Source organism: Lissotriton helveticus, chromosome 5_1 (genome assembly GCF_964261635.1).
Source record: "Lissotriton helveticus chromosome 5_1, aLisHel1.1, whole genome shotgun sequence".
Taxonomy (NCBI): Eukaryota; Metazoa; Chordata; class Amphibia; order Caudata; family Salamandridae; genus Lissotriton; species Lissotriton helveticus.
In genome coordinates, this window is record NC_136065.1 from 2023985467 (window position 1) to 2024007264 (window position 21798).

Genomic DNA, 21798 nt, shown 5'->3' on the forward strand with positions numbered 1-21798 from the left:
CGGCCTCACATCTGGTCGGAGTGAGTATGGGAGGGTTCTCCAAGGGGGCGGGGGGAGGGGGAGCTGGGAGCTGGGGGGGGGGGGGCGGCAGTAAAATTCAAAAAAATCCTCAGGAGTCGGGTCCTCCAAGACAAATTTTTGTATTAAATAAATCAATTGCCACAGTTAAGATGAACAAAGTTAATAAAGGCAACAACTTAAATGCGGACGGTAGGGAAGCATATGCTAGGGAGGATATTGAAAGATGACCTCAGTCCAGTTTTTATCTTGGAATGTCAATGGTCTGCGCGTGCGAGGGAGAAGAGAACGCATTCTACAATATCTACGAGACTCCCCACATCTTTTAAAAAGTGAGGCCAATGCTATATTAAAAAAACAAAAGTGGATTGACAAATTCATCAGCACTGATCACAGCGCCAACATAGGAGGAATCCTCTTAATCTGCAAAAAAACTGCAAAGGTGCAGATTCTTAACTTTAACGAGGACAACAGTGGAAGATGGCTTCTAGTTAAGCTGTCTATTGATGGGTGGGTGTGTAATCTAGTCGGATACTATGGTCCCAATATAGATGACCCATCCTTCTTAGAAATAGTCAGGAATAACTTAATGACCACTTCGGACCCTATAATATGGACAGGGGATTTCAATGTCATATTGAACCCAAAACTAGATAAATCCACTCATTATAGCAGACATAGAAGTCATCCTCCTTCTAAAGCTAGACAGTCTCTCAAAGAGGATTATGGAGCAAATAGGTCTGGCAGATCTATGGAGAGAAAAGGCGGGCTCCAAACAAGGGGTATCTTATAGGAACCTAAAATATAAACACACCTCAAGAATCGACTTTGCCCTGTTCAGCTATTGCCTACAAAACTTTATATCTAGCATTAAGTATTTACCCTCCCACCTATCGGACCATTCGGCTCTCTTATTTATACTAAAACTCCCAGATCAAGTTAAATATCCCTCTTGGTCATTCGACCGTACTATTTTATTGGAACTGGAGGAAGTGACATATTTAAAGAACGAAACAAGTATGTTCTTAGATATAAACTTGTGCTCAGCCTCTCTTGATACAATCTGGGAAGCTCTAAAAGCTTACTTGAGAGGTTGTATCACAAATAGAGCCTCGTACTTGAGGAAAACCTATACATCGAAAATTCAAAATCTCGAATTGAAACTAGAGAAAATCGAGCAGAGACTCGAGGCCTCAATTGGGTCATTACAAGATCAAAAGAATATGTCTGATCTGAGAAATCAGTTGGATAATATATTACAAGAGAGAGTAACAAAGAGATGGGAGGCTAGCAAAATTTCAAATTTTGAATTCGGGGAAACAGCGGGCAAGATTTTGGCTTGGAGGGTCAAAGCTGATCAAGCCAAAAGTCATATAAGAGGAATTAAGGCTGAAGGAGAAAGTGAGCTCAGAACATCAAATCAAGAAATTAGTACAGCCTTTAGGGAATTCTTTGAGGAGATATACAGGGAAGATATCCCTGACAACCAACAGACAAGAGATATATGGCTAAATCAAATTCCCTTACCATCCCTTTCACTCACACAACGTGAAGGGATTGAGATGGATATCTCCGAAACAGAAGTAAGGAAGGTAATTTTGTCACTTAAACATGGTAAAGCTGCAGGTCCTGATGGACTCCCTGGTGAACTTTACCGCGTCTTGGTTGATGAAATTGTCCCTACTTTAACGGCCCTCTTCAATGGCATTTTGAAGGAGGGATTCGACCCCCCTCGATCATGGAGCGAGGCTACTATAGTACTGAATCCCAAACCTGGTACAGACTGAGGTTCCGTGAAAATATTTTCACGTTTTGGGCATTACCGAATATGGACGAGTTTGGTATCTACGAACCGTAAATGGCGAGTTCAGTAAGTGTACGTGTTTTCGCTGCACTACCTGAAAGGGTTCGCCTAATTTACGTGTTTCTTCATCTGAACCCTCGGGTTCCATTTTAGATACGGCATCCATTTTGTTTCTTGCCCTCACGTAGTCAGCGGGCAGGCAACTGTTCGCCTCCTGACCTTCTAGTTCCCAAGCCTTGCGGAAGACGCATATTCCTTTCATGCGTCTTTATGGCCGGAGGAATGACACAGCGAAGGCAGATGGCTCAGCTTGAGGGTAATCTGGCCGTGCCGGTCTATTGTGACAGCCGTGCAGGTGCTGGGATCTAGCTCTTTGATCCTACGATCATGTTTCCGATATCTCCCCACACTCTTTTCTCTACACGTGTCTGTCTTCCTTACAGCTGTTTCTGTCTCTTTCTCTTGCTCATTTACAACCCAAGTGGGATGTGTCTAATGGTGGGAAGATGTGCTTTTACAGTTGGGAACCGACACTGCTACTGTAATTATGTTCCGGGGTTCTGAAAACATGAAAGTGACTTTTTTTTTTAAGTTTACTGTGGGAACTGGATTGTAACCTTTTGTTCACATGTTGTGCAATGGCAACATTTTGTATAAAAGAGAGCGACCCACATATGCAATTTGAAGCAGACTCGTAGAACCTACACGCTGATGTACTTCTAATGACTTTTGCCTCCCTGCAGTAATAAACGCTGATCTTTGACGCCGAAGGAAGTGTCCCGTGTCTCTGTCACTTGTGCGCCGAAACAGGTATCCCATGAAGGTTATAGGTGTTGTTCCCTGGCACCGCTGGTTCTGTTAAAAGTCCAGTCCTTCAGTTGGCGCCCAACGTGGGGCGACATCAGTGGTACCGGTCCAAAGCCCGACGATTGCGAGGAACTTCGTGTGAAATCTCCGAGGGAAGGTGCACCCCGCTTCATCGATCCTGTTGTCGGAATAAGTGGCCCGAAGATTTTCCCTGCGAAGATTCCCGCCTCCTGACGGCTGCGACGGACCGATGCCCTGACTGTCGACCTGTCTTCGACGCCCGGCGCAGACCTTTCGTACAAGCGAGACGATAGACGGGCCTTCCTGGTGACGCCATTGAAGTTCTGAGTTAAGTATTTTCTGGGTCGCTCCCAGTCCTTAGTGGTTGTTCTAGCTTATTGAAGCTTTGTTGTAGCTTATTGAAGCTTTGTTGTATTGCATGGTTCCATTGCATTTGTGGTTCTTAGTTGTGGTTCTTAGTGGTTATTTGACAGTTGCAATTGCCAAAAACCGAGGGTTTTGTCTTACACGAAGAATTAGAGCTTCGGTAACCCTTGAAGTTTGATACCAGGTTAGTGTGCACGATGCCTAGCCATAGTGGTTTGTTTGGTTTCTTCAAATGTTGCGCAATGGATTCCCGGTTGGAGGACTCGTGTCCGATACCTCCAGTTGGAACTCCGATATATGAGCTCTACAGTCGACATGGTGTGGGCCCTATTATATATAATGAATACTGGGTCCGTTACACGAAAAAAGACGGTGTCCTTAGTTGGCCACCACATGGAAGTTTTGAACTTACGATTTTAGATAATCTTGAAGCTAAATTATTTCAAAAGAAAGCTAGGCCAGCTATGTTTGATTCTTTTCGGTTGTGGCGTAAAGAGGCCAAGCAGAAAGAAATCAAACAGCTTAAAAAGGATCGAAGAGAAGGGTTTGTTCCGATAATGCAAGTTGTACAACAATGTAAGCGAGAAAAAGAGGAAAAAGAAATAGAAGTTTCCACTAGACTGCATCACATGAGTGTAGATAAATGTTATCCGGTTTTACCGACTAGTCTAGATAAGAAAGAAGAATATACAAAGGAGGATTCCTTGTTAGCGTATTTAATGAAATCGCCACCTCCTTATGCACAGGGTGCTACAGCCCCTGTAGCTCCTCCTGTGGTACCGCCTGTAGTTCCTCCTATAGTTCCTCCCGTCGTTCCAGCGGCTGCGGGTCAGCCCGTTGTTAATCCTACGTTTGTCCCACCACCTGTCCCTATTCTTACTGCCCCTGTACCTGTACCTCCTCAGTCTGTTATCCCTGTTACCCCGACTACCTTGTCTGTTTCTACTACGCATATCTTCACTTCTAATGTTGTTGCTCCTGTTCTTCTTTCTCCTTCTGTTCGTAATCGTATCCCTAACACTGTTGCTACCCTTTATTCACCGCTTTCTGGTCAGTTATTCCCATCCGATACTTCTGAAACTCCCCAGAGACGGAGTCAAATCCCTGGTGGAAGGGAGAGTGCAACGTTAGCGAATATGGCTCGTAGATGGATAAGACATCCTGTTAACTACCCTCCACGTGTGGTCTTCGACACGTTCTCTCAGTTTAATGAGCCTACGCAGAGATTCGTGTTCGAAGAAATGTGTAACTTTTTGGGGGAAGGATGGTATAACGATGATTTAGATAACGTATCGCACGATATGACTGAACTCCAGAGTCAATTTTCGAACGGTATGATCGTAGGGGGTGATGTACGACGTGCCTTGGAGCGCTTATTAGCACTTAGATCCTCTGTGTCTTCTCAAGTACCGTTTGGTGACGACCTAGGCACTTGGAAAGTGGCTCCTGGTCAGTATCCTATGCGAGAGGTTCCGCCACTTTGGGTGCCAGGTGATCCACAAGCTCACCCTCCGGTTCTACCGCATTTCCGAAGGGTTTGGATACACCTCCCATGGAAACGATCAGAAGTTTTGCAAGTAAAGCAATCCTTACCTGATCCGCGTAAGAATCCGGCTGGTTACTATAAGGAGTTGTCCCAATTGGTGGACGCTTCTGTTATGAACCTTGCAGACATCGACATGCTGTTCGGTAATATCGTACCGCAACCGGTTTGGGCGAAAATTCGCCAAGCAAATCATGCAAATGAGTTAGGTGGTGATTGGGCTGCACTTATAGCGGCTGATGGTTTACAAGTTGGAGGGGCTAAGCCTGAGCAGTTGATTTTAGATCTACCTCAAAAAAATCATTACGCTCATGAAAACTCTCATGCCGGCGATGAAGGTGAACTGGGATAAATTATCAGCCTGTAAGCAGAAGAAAGACGAGAGTTTCTCGGATTTCTTTACAAGGTTTGAGGAAGCGTTTGTCGACCACAGTGGTCAGGACATGGGCTCCGAGGGAGGCCAGCGGTTATTTGTCGATAAGTTTGTGTCAAATCTATTGCCTGAACTATGCAACAAACTGAAGAATTCAGAAAGTGCATGGGCTGTTTCAACCACTGCACAGATATTAGCAACGGCACAATACTATGAGAATAGGGAAAAGGAAGAAAGTGATCGTACAGATAAGAAAACAAAGGAGCTCAAAACGAAGGTTTTGTTGCAGCAAGCGTATCCTCCACGATCAAATCAAAATGATTCACAACAGCAGTATCGACCACGAGCACAGCCTGATAGGATGCAGCCGCGCTCTGACAACTTTGACTATAGATCTTCACTTGGGTATAATCAGTGCGCATATTGTAGAAGAGAGGGACACATAAAATACGATTTTCCCGCTTTACGTGACCGTCTAAACAGTGTGTAGACACGAGGAAACCGTGGTGGTGGTCCTCAACAGGCATCACGAGGTAGAGGTCGCGGTGCTCCCCAAAATCAAATTGATCGTCCCCAAATTTCATCAGATACGAATAATTGTTTTGACCAGCGAAATACGGGGTCAGTTCGATCTACACAATATCATGTGGACGATTATTACATTGAACATGAGACTGTTGCGAACGATCATTACTAGGACAGCCACCGACAAAGAGAGGGAGTAGTATCAGTTCCGGTTGATCAGAGTGGGCCTTACGTCGCAGTGGCTACATCGGGCGTAGTTGAGCCTTTTCTGTTAGACACTGGTGCGACGAAAAGTTCCATCATGCATTCGAAACTCCCTGGCGCACCTTTGTCTGGCTTAACAAACGTTTCCGTTGGATTCTCTGGCGCCCCTGTTAGCAATCCTGTCTCCAGCCCTTTGCCCCTTACGATTGGTCCTCGTGAGTTGGAAGCTCCATTGATTCTATCTACCGGCTGTGGTGAGAATCTTTTGGGTCTGGATTTGCTAAAACGGCTATATGCGACTTTGTATTGCTCTCCTGAAGGAGTGGAGCTTACATTAGGTCGGAGAGTGATCTCTCCTATGTACTTGTCGACCGATAAATTCCCACCGGAATTGAGTTCCCTTCCTGCGTCTCTATGGGCCACAGGTCCCAATGATGTGGGTCTGTTAGACTTTCCACCTTATGTGATTCAATTGAAACCAAATGTGCGATTACCACGTTTACCTCAATATCGTATCTCTCTAGATGGTGAACGAGCGCTGTTGGCAATCGTTCATGATCTAATTAAGAAAGGTGTTGTTGAAGAAACTCGTGGAAACGTGTGTAATAGCCCTGTATTGCCTATTTTGAAATGAACTGATCCGTCCAAACCTCCTGTGTATCGTTTCGTAATAGATTTAAGAGAAATAAATAAAATAGTGATTCCACAATTTCCCGTGGTCCCCGATATCACGGCCTTGTTGACTGTGATTCCGGCTTCTGCCTCCTGGTTCACGGTGATCGATCTAAAGAATGCTTTCTTTAGTATCCTGATTGCTGAGGAAAGCAGAGACCTATTCGGATTTTCATTAGGAGGTCGCAGTTTCAGACTAAAACGCGCACCACAAGGCTATTGTGAAAGTCCGTCGATTTATAGCCAAGCACTTAAGAGCCAACTCGATGCATTTGTGTTACCGGCGGGTGCGGCTTTGATTCAATACGTTGACGACCTGTTGGTGGCAGCTGATACAGAGGCTATTTGCAAAACAGCTACAGTATCATTATTGCACTATCTACATGACTTACATCACAAGGTATCACCTTCTAAGCTACAATATTGTTGTCAAGAAGTTACCTATTTAGGTCACTTATTGTCAAAAGAGGGGAGAAGGTTGACCCCAGAGAGAATCGCAGCGATTTCCCGAATGACTGTGCCAAAAACCCAGAGAGATGTACGTGCCTTTTTAGGTATTACGTCATACTGCAGACAATGGATCCCAAATTTTTCATTGTTGGCGAAACCATTGATAGCCCTTACGTGCAAGGATGTTTCATCTCCTTTGCCTTGGACTGAAGAGTGTCAGAAAGGTTTTTCTGAATTGCGTGATACGTTGTGTTCGGCTCCTGTGTTGGGTACCCCTGATTACAGTAAGCCGTTTACACTATACGTTCACGAGAGGGATGGCTGTGCGTTGAGTGTTCTGACACAACCTTTTGGCGGCAAACAGCGCCCATGCGCATATTTTTCTTCAACTTTAGACCCAGTAGCTAGAGCCTTGCCGAGTTGTTTAAGAGCAACAGCGGCAGCTGCGGCGTCCATTCGACAGTCCGCAGGTCTGGTCATGGATAATATGCTTACGGTAATGGTTCCGCATGCAGTTGACACTCTTTTGAACCGAACGAAGACTCAACATTTGACGAGCGCAAGATTGTCTGGATATGGGTTAACGTTACTGGCCAGTCACATACGCATAAAACGATGTAATGTGTTGAATCCAGCAACATTGCTGCCGATCGACACGGAGTCAAGTGGTGAAGCACTACATGACTGTTATCTGAGAACTGAGGAGGAAACAAAGGGTCGTATTGACCTAAAAGATACTCCATTGGTAGATCCTGATGGTACTTTATACGTTGATGGCTCCTGTTTTAAGTTGCCGAATGGTGATGTGACGACTGCGTATGCTGTAGTAACATTGAGTACGGTTGTAGAAAGTGCACGATTGAGTCAGAATTCGGCTCAGGCTGCTGAGCTGATCGCCTTGACAAGAGCGTGTGTGTTGTCTAAAGATAAACGGGTGAATGTGTTTACAGATAGCCAGTATGCTTTTGGTGTGGCCCATAGTTTTGGTCGATTGTGGAAAGAAAGAGGATTCTTTACGTCGCATGGCACAAAGATTCAGCATGGACAGCTCGTGAATGACCTTTTAGATGCACTCACATTGCCTAAACAGGTGGCCGTAATCAAATGCAGTGCGCATCGGAAAGTGACGGATGATGTGGGTCGCGGTAATGCGTTTGCAGATGAGACTGCTAAAGAGACAGCTAAAGATTTGACAAATCGAATGTATGTTACGAGTTCAGTGAGATGGCCAACAGAGACTAGTATGTGCGAAGACACAGTTGAGAATGTGAAAGGAATACAGAATGAGGCCACTGAGACGGAAAAGACTAAATGGAAAGAGAGCATGGGGAGGTTGGATGAGAACGGATGTTGGGTTGATTTGTCAGAGAAGCAGAGATGGATGTTACCGGATGCATATGTGCTCGCTGTCGTTACAATGGCTCATGGTACAGCACACATCAGCACGAAAGGCATATGCAAGTTGTTGTCTCATGTATGGAAGAATGATGGGATTACTAAATGTGCAGAGAGAGTGGTTAAGAATTGTATGGTGTGTTTGATGCATAATCCCGGTAAGGGCACTCCCACTCCCTCTGGCCACTTTGCCCCTCCTACATGCCCTTTCGAAGTTATCCAGTTGGACTTCATCCACATGGAGAGATGCAACAATTTGAAGTACGTTTTGGTAGTAGTATGTGCATTCTCCAGATGGATTGAGGCTTACCCCCTTAAGGATAATACTGCCCTATCCACAGCAAAAATTTTGCTCAAAGAGTATTTCCCCAGGTACGGCATGCCTCGAATTGTATGGTCGGACAATGGAAGTGAGTTTGTGGGAAGTGTGATGAAGAGTGTGTGTCATGGTTTAGGTATAGTACAGAAGTTTCATAGCGCTAACCATCCTCAGTCAGCGGGTTTGGTGGAAGGATACAATGGCACCCTAAAACTAAAATTGGCTAAAATTCAGGCAACGACTGGTTTATCATGGCCCGACGCCTTGCCTCTAGCTCTCCTATCAACCAGGGCAACTGTGCACTCACGAGTAGGGCTTAGCCCATATGAGATTGTGTTCGGCCGTCCTGCTAATATATGGGGAGTCCCAAGGCCTAAAGAATTTGATAGAATTGAATATCCGATGCTGATTGATTACCTTCATGATCTGACTGCTAAATTGAGTTTGATTCATCAACAGGTCTTTGAGGCTCTGCCGTCACCAACAGAGGGTCCTGGTCATCGGCTCCAACCAGGGGACTGGATCCTTGTTCGCAACTTCGGACGAAAACGGAACCTTGAGCCGAGATTTGTGGGACCGTTCCAAGTGCTACTGGCCACGAGGACAGCAGTTCGGCTGGAGGGACGGAAGCACTGGGTACATGCTACCCACACCAAAAAGATCCCGCTTCCTTTGCCGGCGGATACTTGGATGAGAAGAGGTTTTTCTTCATCTGAAACCGACGCTCCGCAACGTTTTGTCCCGTTCAGCGAAGCTCAGCCCATATCTGACACCCTTGTTGATTCCCCTCAAACAATTTCCTTTCCGTCAACTCTGGAGAATTCGAGTGGTGAACAATTGCCTGAACAATTGAATACTCATTTACCATCCAATCCACTATTTGAAAATCAGACTCGCCCTGGGAGCAGCCGATACTGTCTTCGTTCACGCACAAAGGACTAATAAACAAATAATTTCTTTTATTTTTGGATTTCACGTTGACCTGAACAATGGACATTATATATTGTGTACCTTTTTCTTTTTTCGTACAGCCAAGAATTTTATATTAAAATTGAATGTTCAATTTAATCAGAACCTATCATCCAGGTTGGCCGTAGGGCCGTGCGGGTACTTTCTCCTGTTTAGCAGCTATCAACACTAGGTCGGTTTCTTTTATCAATTTCTGGGAACTCCTGGGAATTGATAATCGCTACTCAGAACAAAGTGCGTCAAGAACGTCGCGGACGGTCGTTAGAGGATGGAATCGTCGTTATTTGAGCTGTCGAAAAGAGAGAAAATGTCGGCGCAAAGATCTGCATTAGATAAGGTGTTTCGTACAAGATGTTTTTCGTTACAGATTTTCATGCTGTTCCTGACTGTATCTATGTTGCTGGTGGGGGGAGTATATTTTGGGTCCCAATTATTACTGCCTTCTACTATACCTACTCCTCCATCTTATGACCTAAGTTTCGTTTCTACTGTTTCTCCACATTCCTTTCATCTTCTGCCTCAGCACGAACAAGCCAGATGTGCGGAATTTAGAAACAACTCCTTTATTCAACTCTTACATCAGCATCAGTTAGTGGTAAACACTACCAATTGTTGGGTGTGTGGGTTAATGCCACATACCATAGATAAGGGTATTCCGTACTTGGTTCTGCCTTATAGTTCCCAAGGGTCAGCTCGAGCATTCCAAACTATGTTCCGTAGTGCACTAGATTCCTACCCCCATCGAGAACCACGCTCAGCAAACTTTGGTCCTGGCCCGTACCACAAGTCTCTGGCGACAGCTATTGCCGACTTAGATAGAGATATTTTTGACGCATCGCTCATCCCAGAGGAGGAGGTGCGAGCATACAAGGTACTAAGTGAGACTGAGTATAGTATATCAGTGGGTGATAGACAGCTTAGAAGCTCATCACCGATATGGATTGTACCTCACCTTGGTCACTTCTGCCTGAAAGGTCTTGGTCGAAATACGAGAGCTCAGTTTGGGCAGAGTGCTTGTACTGAGACGTATGTCTTACCGACGCTCTCATCCCCTGTCTTCCTAACTGCCAAGGGTACCTATTTTGTATGTTATGATCGAGCCTATACGTGGTTACCCCATGACTTCTCGGGTACCTGCTATATTGCAAATCTTTTGCCTCCGACTTTCACTGTTGCCTCAGATTATCACAGAACTAGGGTTGTGAGAGGTATTGTTAACAGAGAAGATACTGCCGGTCAAGAAGCAGGAGACTTCTTTAAGGGTTTCCTACCGTTTTGGGGCCCTATGGTCAATAGCAGGAATCTGAGACAGTTAACTCGTGTGGTAGAATCAACTGCTAACATAACTGCAAGTGCCCTTGGTAATTTGACAGCCGAGCTCCAGGCGGATAGACTTATGACATTACAGAACCGTATGGTTCTAGACGTTGTTCTAGCCGATAGAGGTGGTGTGTGTAAGGTCATCCATTCGAGCTGCTGCATATTCATACCTGATAACGCTCCAACGGTTTATCAAGCCATCTCTAAGTTGCACAAAATCTCGGAGTCCATACACGTGGACGAAGGAAATTGGACGCTTCTGGGATGGTTCTGGGGCCTGATGTCGACTTGGGGTTGGAAGATTCTGATGATCATAGGGGTTGTTGTGGCATTTCTGTTCACGTGTTGTCTGTGTGTACAGTGTGGTCCTGCCTTATGTGGCCTTTGCGCTACAACGTGTATAAGAAGGCCACCTGTTTCCAGAGAGGCATTGATGGATAGAATTATGTATCAGCAACATCTAAATGATCTGATGAATATCGAGATCGATTATTATTCCGACTAGTGCTTGCCTACATGAGGGCAAAAGGAGCGTCTGAGGTTCCGTGAAAATATTTTCACGTTTTGGGCATTACCGAATATGGACGAGTTTGGTATCTACGAACCGTAAATGGCGAGTTCAGTAAGTGTACGTGTTTTCGCTGCACTACCTGAAAGGGTTCGCCTAATTTACGTGTTTCTTCATCTGAACCCTCGGGTTCCATTTTAGATACGGCATCCATTTTGTTTCTTGCCCTCACGTAGTCAGCGGGCAGGCAACTGTTCGCCTCCTGACCTTCTAGTTCCCAAGCCTTGCGGAAGACGCATATTCCTTTCATGCGTCTTTATGGCCGGAGGAATGACACAGCGAAGGCAGATGGCTCAGCTTGAGGGTAATCTGGCCGTGCCGGTCTATTGTGACAGCCGTGCAGGTGCTGGGATCCAGCTCTTTGATCCTACGATCATGTTTCCGATATCTCCCCACACTCTTTTCTCTACACGTGTCTGTCTTCCTTACAGCTGTTTCTGTCTCTTTCTCTTGCTCATTTACAACCCAAGTGGGATGTGCCTAATGGTGGGAAGATGTGCTTTTACAGTTGGGAACCGACACTGCTACTGTAATTATGTTCCGGGGTTCTGAAAACATGAAAGTGACTTTTTTTTTTAAGTTTACTGTGGGAACTGGATTGTAACCTTTTGTTCACATGTTGTGCAATGGCAACATTTTGTATAAAAGAGAGCGACCCACATATGCAGAAGCAGACTCGTAGAACCTACACGCTGATGTACTTCTAATGACTTTTGCCTCCCTGCAGTAATAAACGCTGATCTTTGACGCCGAAGGAAGTGTCCCGTGTCTCTGTCACTTGTGCGCCGAAACAGGTATCCCATGAAGGTTATAGGTGTTGTTCCCTGGCACCGCTGGTTCTGTTAAAAGTCCAGTCCTTCAAGACCCAACTTTATGCGGGTCATATCGCCCAATATAATTATTGAACAGCGATTATAAGATCTTTGCTTCCATCTTATCATCTAGAGTGGGTTCAGTAGTGGGAGAAATTATACATCAGGACCAGAAGGGATTCATCAAAGGTCGCCAGCTTTCCGATCTAACGTACGATCTTGTGGGGGCAATTGGCGTCGCCTCATCCTTTTCCCTCCGCTGCCAACACTCACCTTAGATGCGGCTAAAGCCTTTGATAGGGTAAATTGGCCCTATCTCAATGACGTACTGAAGAAGTTCAACTTTGGGGAGAAATGTTGCCGTACCATCGAACTTATGTACAACTCACCATCTGCCCGGCTCCTAATAAATGGTACATTGTCTGAAGCATTGGGGATTTCGAGAGGCACTAGACAGGGCTGCCCGCTTTCCCCCCTCCTCTTCAATCTGTACATTGAACCGTTTGCGGAAGTCTTAAGACGAGATGTACTTTTTCCATCTTTCAGATTTGGGGAGTGGGAAAAGCGGGTAGCTCTTTATGCAGACGACATTCTAATTTTTACTTCAGACCCAGAGACAACATTCCCAGAGGTAATAAGGAGAGCCGTAGAGTTTGGCCGTATCTCGGGTTATGAGATCAACCCAAGTAAAACCGACATAATGGCTTGGAACATTCCTGACTTACAGCTAAACGTAACCAACTCAATGAGATATCTGGGTATTCGGGTAGTACACGACCTCGACAAAATCGCTCAAGTTAATCTCGCGAGAGTGTCTAATGAAAGTAAGAAACTCTTAAAATCTTGGTCTAGTCTTCCACTGACTGTCCTCGGTAGAATAAGTCTGATGAAGATGTCCATCCTTTCTAAATTCACTTTTATTTTTAATACCATCCCTCTCGCATTTGATAATGCAGCCTTGGAGAAATGTCAGAGAGAGCTTAATTCCTTTGTTTGGTGCTATAAATCGGCAAGAGTGGCATGGAAGAAATTGAGAAGGAGGAGGGAAAAGGGGGGACTGTCTCTGCCTGATTTGCAGTACTATGCGTGGGCATTCCAATTGTCTCATTCAAGAATGCTCTTAAAAGTCCCATCTAATACATCTATTGGTCTCATGTTTAATGCCATGCTGACCGGTGCCGGTTTACCAACTAATGGCTATATGTTTAAATATGGTGACCAGAAATACTTCAAAAAAGTGAAATTAAAAATTCTTATGTCCCAAGCGAAGGCCTGGTCACATATAAGGAGGAAACTAGGCTTGCCATATTACTCTAACTTTGCACCCATTTGGGAATCTCCGGGTCTGCCACTTTGCCTGGAAGACAGGCTAGCAATCCCGTTGAGAGAAGGAGGAATAGCAACATGGGGAGATCTGTTGGCAGGCGAATCACTGAGGCCCTGGGAGGAGTTACGGGATCAACTGGGTTCAGAACATTCGAGGTTTAAGTTTCTACAATTAGACAGTTGGTTTAAAGCATTGGCCAGGTCAGGGGTAACACTTGGGAAGCGCAGCATCACTGAAGAGAAATTGGTAGTAAGATCAGGAGGGTGTAAAGAAGTCTCGCAGTGGTTCTGAAGCTTGTTAGAAGAGATAGATGGAGAGTTTATCCTCCCGGAACAACTATGGGGCACAGAACTCGGGGCCCAGAGTATCGAAATCTGGCAGAAATCCTGTACCTTGTTATACAAGTGTGTTAAACCAGCATGGCTTAGGCGCAACCATTTCTTTACGATACATCAAGCCTACTTTACCCCTATAAAACTGTCTAAATTCATTCCAGGGAAGAAATGTAATAAATGCAATTATATCGCAGCTTTGGACATTCATATGTTTAAAGAATGCCCTAGCCTATTACAGTTCTGGAACGAAGTAAAAGCGACCTTGGACTCGATTCTTAACATTTCGATCTCTCTTACACTTCCCCTGATTATATTTGGATGGGACAACAGCATAAAGGGCCATGCAAGGACATTTTTGTTTTATGCAATACTGCTGGCAAGAAGAGAGATATGCAAGGTTTGGATTGAAAAATCGGCACCAACACACGCAAATTGGCTATCATCTCTGTATACAAACTCTAAAACTGACATGTTGAGATCAGGTGGTCCACGCAACCGGGCTTTTTGGAACTTTTTGGTTCAGTGGAGACAATAACCGGGTTTTTGTTTTTTTTTCTCCACGGTCCAATGATTATGCCTTAGAAACTCCAAGAACTAGGCCCCCCCCCCCCAATTGGTTCCAAGGCTAGTTCAACTGGCGTAACACCAAGTTTGGAGTCACCACCCGTCTTCTCTTCAGGCCATCTCCTGCCGATTGTAACCAATCGCGTTTTCAGGTGCAGCAGGAGTCTTGCACTTTGAGTTAATACGCGCCTGGCAGTTGGAGGCTGAATAAGAGGAGGACCAGGCAAAGAAAAAAAAATGTCATAGACAAATCTGCCTTCCTCATAGTCTAATTTATTCTAAAAACATTTTCTTCAATCTTGTCACCACAGCATATTCCATAAATAGACATAGCCTTCCTTGAGGTCTAAACACTCAAACTTCTACATTCCCAAACCATCAGTGCACATTCAGTGCGTATGTTGCAGCTGATCTCAGCGTTCAACCCTATAAGGGACATCTATTTTTTCTTGTATCCATTGAGATGTTCTACTATTCTCCTGGGCTGCTTTATGACCCAATATCCAAATCCCTTGAAGCCTGCACTCTCATTTCCACCATCCAATAGTGAAGTACACACTTTTCTCTTCAGTCTAATACAGTCCACATTCTCCTTCAAAACATCATCTACATAATCTACATAACATTTCCTCTTTCTTCTTTTAAACCCATAGCTTTACTTTTATCACCTGGATCAATGGCACCTCCATGTCTGAAACAATCTTCAGCGCTCATACCTTGAATGCCAGATATTATTAAGACCAGCCCTTTCTCATTTGTAATTATAGAATGATCAGTTACTGTTCTTCATTCTTCACAGCAGCAAACTCTTTTGGACACATATTAATTAAATAATCAATTTAAGCTGCAGCTTGTAAAATGACTGCAGGAGCTGAGGTAGTCATGTAGGTGGAAGTAACAATAAAAAGAATAATTTCTGGTTACACAGATTAAGGACCACAAAACTAGGTTAGGCGCTAACTGAACTTGAGATCTACCACTAGATCCAACTGACCGTAATACATATAAAACTCTGCACACTAATTACATGAGGGACATAAGATCAGCAAAGCGAGTGTACCTAGCGGAGCGTATAATTAAAGCTGAAAATTCCTCCAAAGAGCTATACCACATTCTGAAAGAATTCACCATTCCCAAGAATTCATTATCCACCCCCGATTCTGTAGAATGGACTGAAGAGCTCTCAACATTTTTTGAGGATAAAATCACCATTATACATGAATCCTTCTGTCCAGATACAGTGCCAATACAGTATCAAGACCCAACTCCCACTTCAGATGACCCCCCTCATAGATGGACCACATTTGAAATGCTTGACAATAACAAGACTGTGGCAGTAGGGCTAAAGATTAAATCAGGGTCCCCTAATGACCAGATATCCCCTAAACTGTTTACCATATTGGCCCCGGCTCTTGTGGACTGTCTTACCAGCCTCCTCAATAAATCTCTTTTGGAAGCCGATTTTCCTATAATATGGAAGGCGGCGAGAGTAAGGCCGATACTGAAAAAACCTGGTGCTGACGCTAACACCTTTCTAAACTATCGACCTATCTCCCTGTTGCCTTATTTTGGAAAGATATTGGAATCGTTTGTTAATGGACAACTGGTGAACTATCTGGAGAGTAAGGCATTGCTGGACCCTTCACAGTCGGGCTTTCGTGCCGCCCATAGCACGGAGACGGCTCTGGTCGAGGTCGCAGACAACATCAGGCTTGCCCCGGACAAACATCAAGCAACCATTCTTGTCCTACTAGATTTGTCTGCGGCCTTTGACATCATCTCCCATCGCATTTTGATTCAACGGCTATGAGAGATTGGTGTCAGAGGGCAGGTACTAGAATGGTTCAGCAGCTACCTATCTAATCGCACACCACTGTGCAAGTGGGCAAGAATACAGCAAGTACTCGACCTGTCAAAAGGGGTGTTCCGCAGGGCTCTATTCTGAGCCCTACGCTTTTTAATGTTTAGATGGCGCCTTTGGCCAATGTGATCAGAGCGTTCGGCTTTGATGTTTTATTCTATGCCGACGACACTCAAATTCTGGTCACTCTTGGCCCTGATATTACCGAAACAAAAGTTCGCTTTAAAAACTGTATGATTGAGGTTAAAAACTGGATGGGCAGGAACCACCTGCAGCTAAATGGCAACAAATCAGAAGTCATGTTGTTTGGCAAGGCTGCTGAACACTGGGCCCAGGACTGGTGGCCTGTACAGTTGGGCGACTGTCCAGGCCCCAAGGAATCGGTGCGCAATTTGGGTTTTCATATGGATAACAAACTCTCCATGAAAACCCAAATAAACAACATTGTAGGAACCTGTTTTGGAATCATGCGCAGCCTGCGCAAAGTTTTCAAGTGGATACCAGCCGAAGCACGAAAACCCTTGGTATAGGGTCTCATTATAAATAGGCTGGACTACGGGAACTCGCTATTACTTGCAATAAATGAACACCACCTGAAAAAGTTACAGGTCCTGCAGAACACTGCAGCGCGACTTGTTTTAGATTTACCACGAAGGTCGCCATCTGCCCCGTGCCTTAGAAGCCTACACTGGCTTCCCGTAAAAAAGCGAATCATTTTCAAAACATTGTGTTTGGCGCACAAACAGATGTATGGGAATGGCCCTAAATACTGGTCCCGTAAACTCACTTGGTATACGCTGAGTAGGCAACTTAGATCCAGCTCTGAGTCACTGCTCACCCCGCTGAGAATTCAAACTACCAGGAACGGGGGTCGTGCTTTCTCCTTTCTGGCACCCACCCTCTGGAACAAAATGCCCTTGAGCCTGCGTATGACTTCAGAACACATCTGTTTCCGCAAGAAACTCAAGACTTGGCTCTTTTGCTAACTCAGCTGTCCATCCCCCGTCAGAGCCGTCTGCAAGCGCCATGAGACTCTTTGGACGTGATATGCGTGCATTACAAATGTCCTGACTTGACTTGACTTGACTAGAACACTTAACCAGTTCTGAGATGCCATATAATAAATGCAGCACATAAAACGTTTTCCACTGACCACGTTTGATCTAACTAGTGTACTTACATTACCATGTAGAACCTCACGCTCACTTTTCAAACCAGCTTCTGCCCTCCCACAGACATCTTAAAGTCTGGCATGTACTCACTTTTCACTTGCTTTATCTTGTCCAGCAGGTAGGTGAACGGTAGGCTAAAGTTCTGTTTACTTATCTCTGTTCCAGCAGGATTAGCCTTGGGTTTCCGATGGTTTATATTATCAAACCTAAGAAAAAACAACATGTTACAATACTCAGATTCCTAGAGTAATGGACAGTGGCCTTATCCAGAAGATCAATGAGAGGCACAAGTGGTATCTCTAGGAGACAGTGAAAGAGAGACGTTATGTAGTAAAGAACCACTACATTTAAGGGTTTCCAAGTACAACTTTATTCTGTCATAGGTAACAGGTGCTTCCAGCTTGGCGGCAGTAGCTCATCTCAACATTCTAACCCACACTCCAGGATGTGGGGTGGATCATACCAAGGGGTCGGGTGGAGGAGGGGTGGTCGGGGAGATGGAGACACGGGGAAAAAGATTACAACACACCTCCCTCCCATAGAAAAGATGGAGAGAGGATGAGCAGGGAGAGGGGGTGCAGGGAAGGCTGGGGAGGGGGAAAATTGTGTATGGTCCCAAAGCACGGTACGATCACTGGGGTAGGGGTCCCTGCTCTCATATGCATATGCAGGGATATGGTAAGACTATATAAAACATTAATCAGGAAATAGGAAGCGTTAACAGGTTGCGTTTCCTATGTTAATCAACTTTAACTGTAAGAGAATTTAAAAGGGTTACGAGGTTGCATTTCCAGCGTTAAACAACTGTGATAAGTCTGGTGCCTTTAAAAGTTCAGGACAGGAGAAAAGAGGCTATGTGGTTACTTTGTCAAACATTAGGCAACTGGAGCAGTCTGGAACCAACAGGGAGTGCCACACATGACAATAGAAGAAGCTAATCCATGTGTGCATTATGTAACACTACGGGCCTCCCCATGTTGGTGAAATCAAGGCATAACAACCTTTTCCCATTTAGCTCTCCCATGTCCAAGCTTACTACTCCGTCTATTTCTCCCTGGGATTCCGAGCTCCTACTGTTGGAATTCCCATCCCTTACCAGAAGATTTAGCATGGCTGTACTGTCCTTTTCTCTGGGTGGTAGCTTGTGCCAGGACGCACCCCTGAGGTTACCACTGATGAAACCAACTTCCATTTCCATGTACTTATCAATACCGGGACGGGGCCTCCTTCTGCTCCCACTTCCTTGGTCATGACTATAATTGCCATCTTTGTCGCATTTAGTTTTAGGCGCCCCCCCGATCATTTGCATGAGTCTCCTCAGGCTTGAGTGTGTCTTGCTGTTCCCTCTTGGGTTTGCCATACACGAAATCATACGTGTCTTCTGAGCCCTTGCACTACGGCTTCTTCCACATACCATATACTGGACCCCATTATCATAGGGTGGACCATCTTTCCCCAACAGAACCTTTAATGGGAAATCCTTTCGTACTTTCTGCATTTCCATACTCTCACTTTCCACCATATACTGGACCCCATTATCATAGGGTGGACCATCTTTCCCCAACAGAACCTTTAATGGGAAATCATTTCGTACTTTCTGCATTTCCATACTCTCACTTTCCAACTTGTCACTATTGTTCGTTTGGAAAGGTTTTCCTTTATTCTCACTCTTGGATTCAAGCAAATTAGAGTCCATTTCTCCTTCCTGTTCACATTTGTCTTCATACTCCTCCATCGCCTTAGTCCAGGACTTGGCCAGTGTGGCTCTTTGCCACGTTTCCTTACAATTAAATTGGTTACTCATACATTTTATCTTTTGCCGCTCATTGGCTGTTGTACTTATGCATGCTCCCTTACTATCGAATGCTTCTTTTCTTCCAACTCTACCTTTACTGCCTTCTCTCTCCTGTTTCTTGCGTACTTCTCTTTCATCCACCCAACCTTGGACAGTCTTTCGTTTTCTCTTTAGTTTGTCCTTAGCTACTTCCTTTACACTCACATCGTTTGTTGCTGCTCCTTCCAAAACTACAGAACCCCTTGTTTGCGGCTCACGAGCCTTCTGTGCCTTACTCTTTGTTCTCTGCATGCTTCTGATCCGTGCCTGCATACTCCTGTTTTCTTTTCTTCTACCTTTACGTGAAACTCTCCATTTCTTTTGATCCTTTTCCCCTTGCATGGTGAGTCCACCTTCCGTTGTATGTATGGTACACCAAGTATTGTTTCTCTTGTGCATTGACTCCATAACTTCGTACCCTTTTACATCGATGTCCTTCCCTGTATATGTTTTTAGGGACGTTTTGGCCTCTTTAAATTTTTCTCCATATTTTTTAGTCGCTTCTCTATTCCCTACACGCTTGCTTGCCGTACTATGCCGTGATCCTGAGTCTGAGATCATATCTGTCTTTACTCCGCCTTGGAAGATGGTACCCACTGGGTTTATTCTATTAGCATTATCTTCCTCTTTGCTCACTTTTCTTTCCTTGATCTCGTCATTCCTTTGTTCCTTTACCAACGAGACTTGTTTTTTGTATTCATCCACCACACTCAAAATGTCCTCATAAAAATCTCTGTCTGACTCTTCCGTCAATATTTTTTCCATTTCGTGGTACTTTTTCCCTCCTCCAGTTCCTAAACTGTGGAGCCATTTTTCTGCCTTTTCCTCAAGTAGCAGAGATACTTTCTCTTCCTCGAAAACTGTTATGTACCTCTCAACATTTTCCTTCCGCTCACCCCATTCTGCGGTGATCTTCATATTCTGGCCCCACTCCATGTCATACGCGCAGCTATAAACTGGAAATTCACGTGAAGATGTAATCACAGCCTGAAAACAGATAAATGGCAGTACGAATGCACTTTGTAGGATTCACTTGCGCCCCAAACTGGTTAAACGAAATGCGCAGGCTGTTGCCACTGGGATTCTTTCTTTAAAGGTCACGTCTCCTTCTACGCTTACAATTACTCTGCAGGGTCTCCCTGAAATCACTGAATATGCCTTGCTCCCTCCGTCTGTGGATCTGTGACTCTCATTAATTCACAAACAATAATGGACCGGGAAACGTATCTCTCTCAAGAGTGCTGCCTCCACTCTGTGTTAACTCCGTCACAAGGATTCCTTGCACTCTCTGCCCCTCTGAGGGTTTCCTCGATCTGCTACAACAAGCTGCTGCGATGCAGTTTTCTTACACAGAACCCTGAGATTTACGACACTCCTGACATCTCCACACAACGCCTCCAAGCGCCGCCTCTGTTCCGAAACTTCCTCACACTGCTTCACCGCGCTGGCGCGGTTTCATTTGCCACGCTCCCTCCGTTCTTTTGGAATCTCCACACGTCGCTTCCCAATACTCTGCCTCAGTTCTGATATTTCCTTACGCTGCTTCTACGTGCTGTTTCAGTTTGGTTTACTACACAGAACCCTGAGGTTTTTCTTTGCAATCTCCAAACGCAGCTTCATATCGCTGCCTCAGTGCCTGTAACATCAGGGGTTCACCGTTTTTCTGACCCTCTAAGACGTCTCAAACCTCTTAAGACACTACTTCAGTGAATTTATTTATTTATTTATCATTTTTTTTTCTAATAGTGGGAACCCAGGTTCGCTACACCCCTTGTTCCTTTGCTCTTTCCTCTCACTGCTTCACCAGGCTGCCTCAGTTCAGTTACACTCGTGGCCTCAAAGGTTAAGCTCCTTCCCTGGTCCTCTCAGACTCTTCAAACAGCTAGAAAACACTGCCTCCGTGAAATTTCGATCATGGGAACCCAGGTTCGCTACACCCCCTGTTCCTCTGCTCTATCCTCACGTTACAACCCACAGCCACCGTTCAGTTTAAGGGTTGACTACTCACTATGTTCCGCTCACCGCTCCTAACCGTATTTCACAGGCTCACTGCAATTTTAAGTCATCCAGATTGAATCTCCTTATGTTAAACTTCTCCCCCTTATCTCGTGATCGTACGCTCCGCCTCCGATAAATCCGCTTCACAGAAAGAGAGATGCGACTATTCCCTTGCTCTGCAACCTTTCTGCTCCCACAGCTTCCACGGCTCACCTCTTAGCCTGGTACGAATCCCTCGGGTGCTGACCGGTCTTGATTCCTTGCGCCTTCACCTCAGAGCTGCGGAGTCCTCTGTCTATTTCTCGCTTGCAGAGCAGGAACTTCCTGTAGTCAACCTTGCAGTTCATTAACGCCAGAGCACTGTTCCTTGTACTGTCTCTCCCTCCGTGAAAGGCAAGCCCCACACGATGCCGTATCTAAACTTTATAGAGGAGAATTATTCCGTTGACATTTTTTTCTTCTTGGGAATAAAAAGATTCTCTGCTCAGCCTTGGCTCCCGGACGGTAACCAGTCTGGGTGAAGCCTGCCCCCTTTAGTCAC

General features: G+C 45.1%; 1 protein-coding gene across 1 annotated transcript in view; it reads right to left on the reverse strand.

The window, feature by feature from the left end:
* The window catches only part of LOC144756199 (E3 ubiquitin-protein ligase TRIM39-like), a 363500-nt gene that overhangs the window by 174337 nt on the left and 167365 nt on the right, over positions 1-21798 (reverse strand). The window contains exon 5 of the mRNA XM_078645806.1: positions 17516-17631. Coding sequence (XP_078501932.1) covers positions 17516-17631 — 116 coding nt within the window. The remainder of the gene's footprint in view (positions 1-17515; positions 17632-21798) is intronic.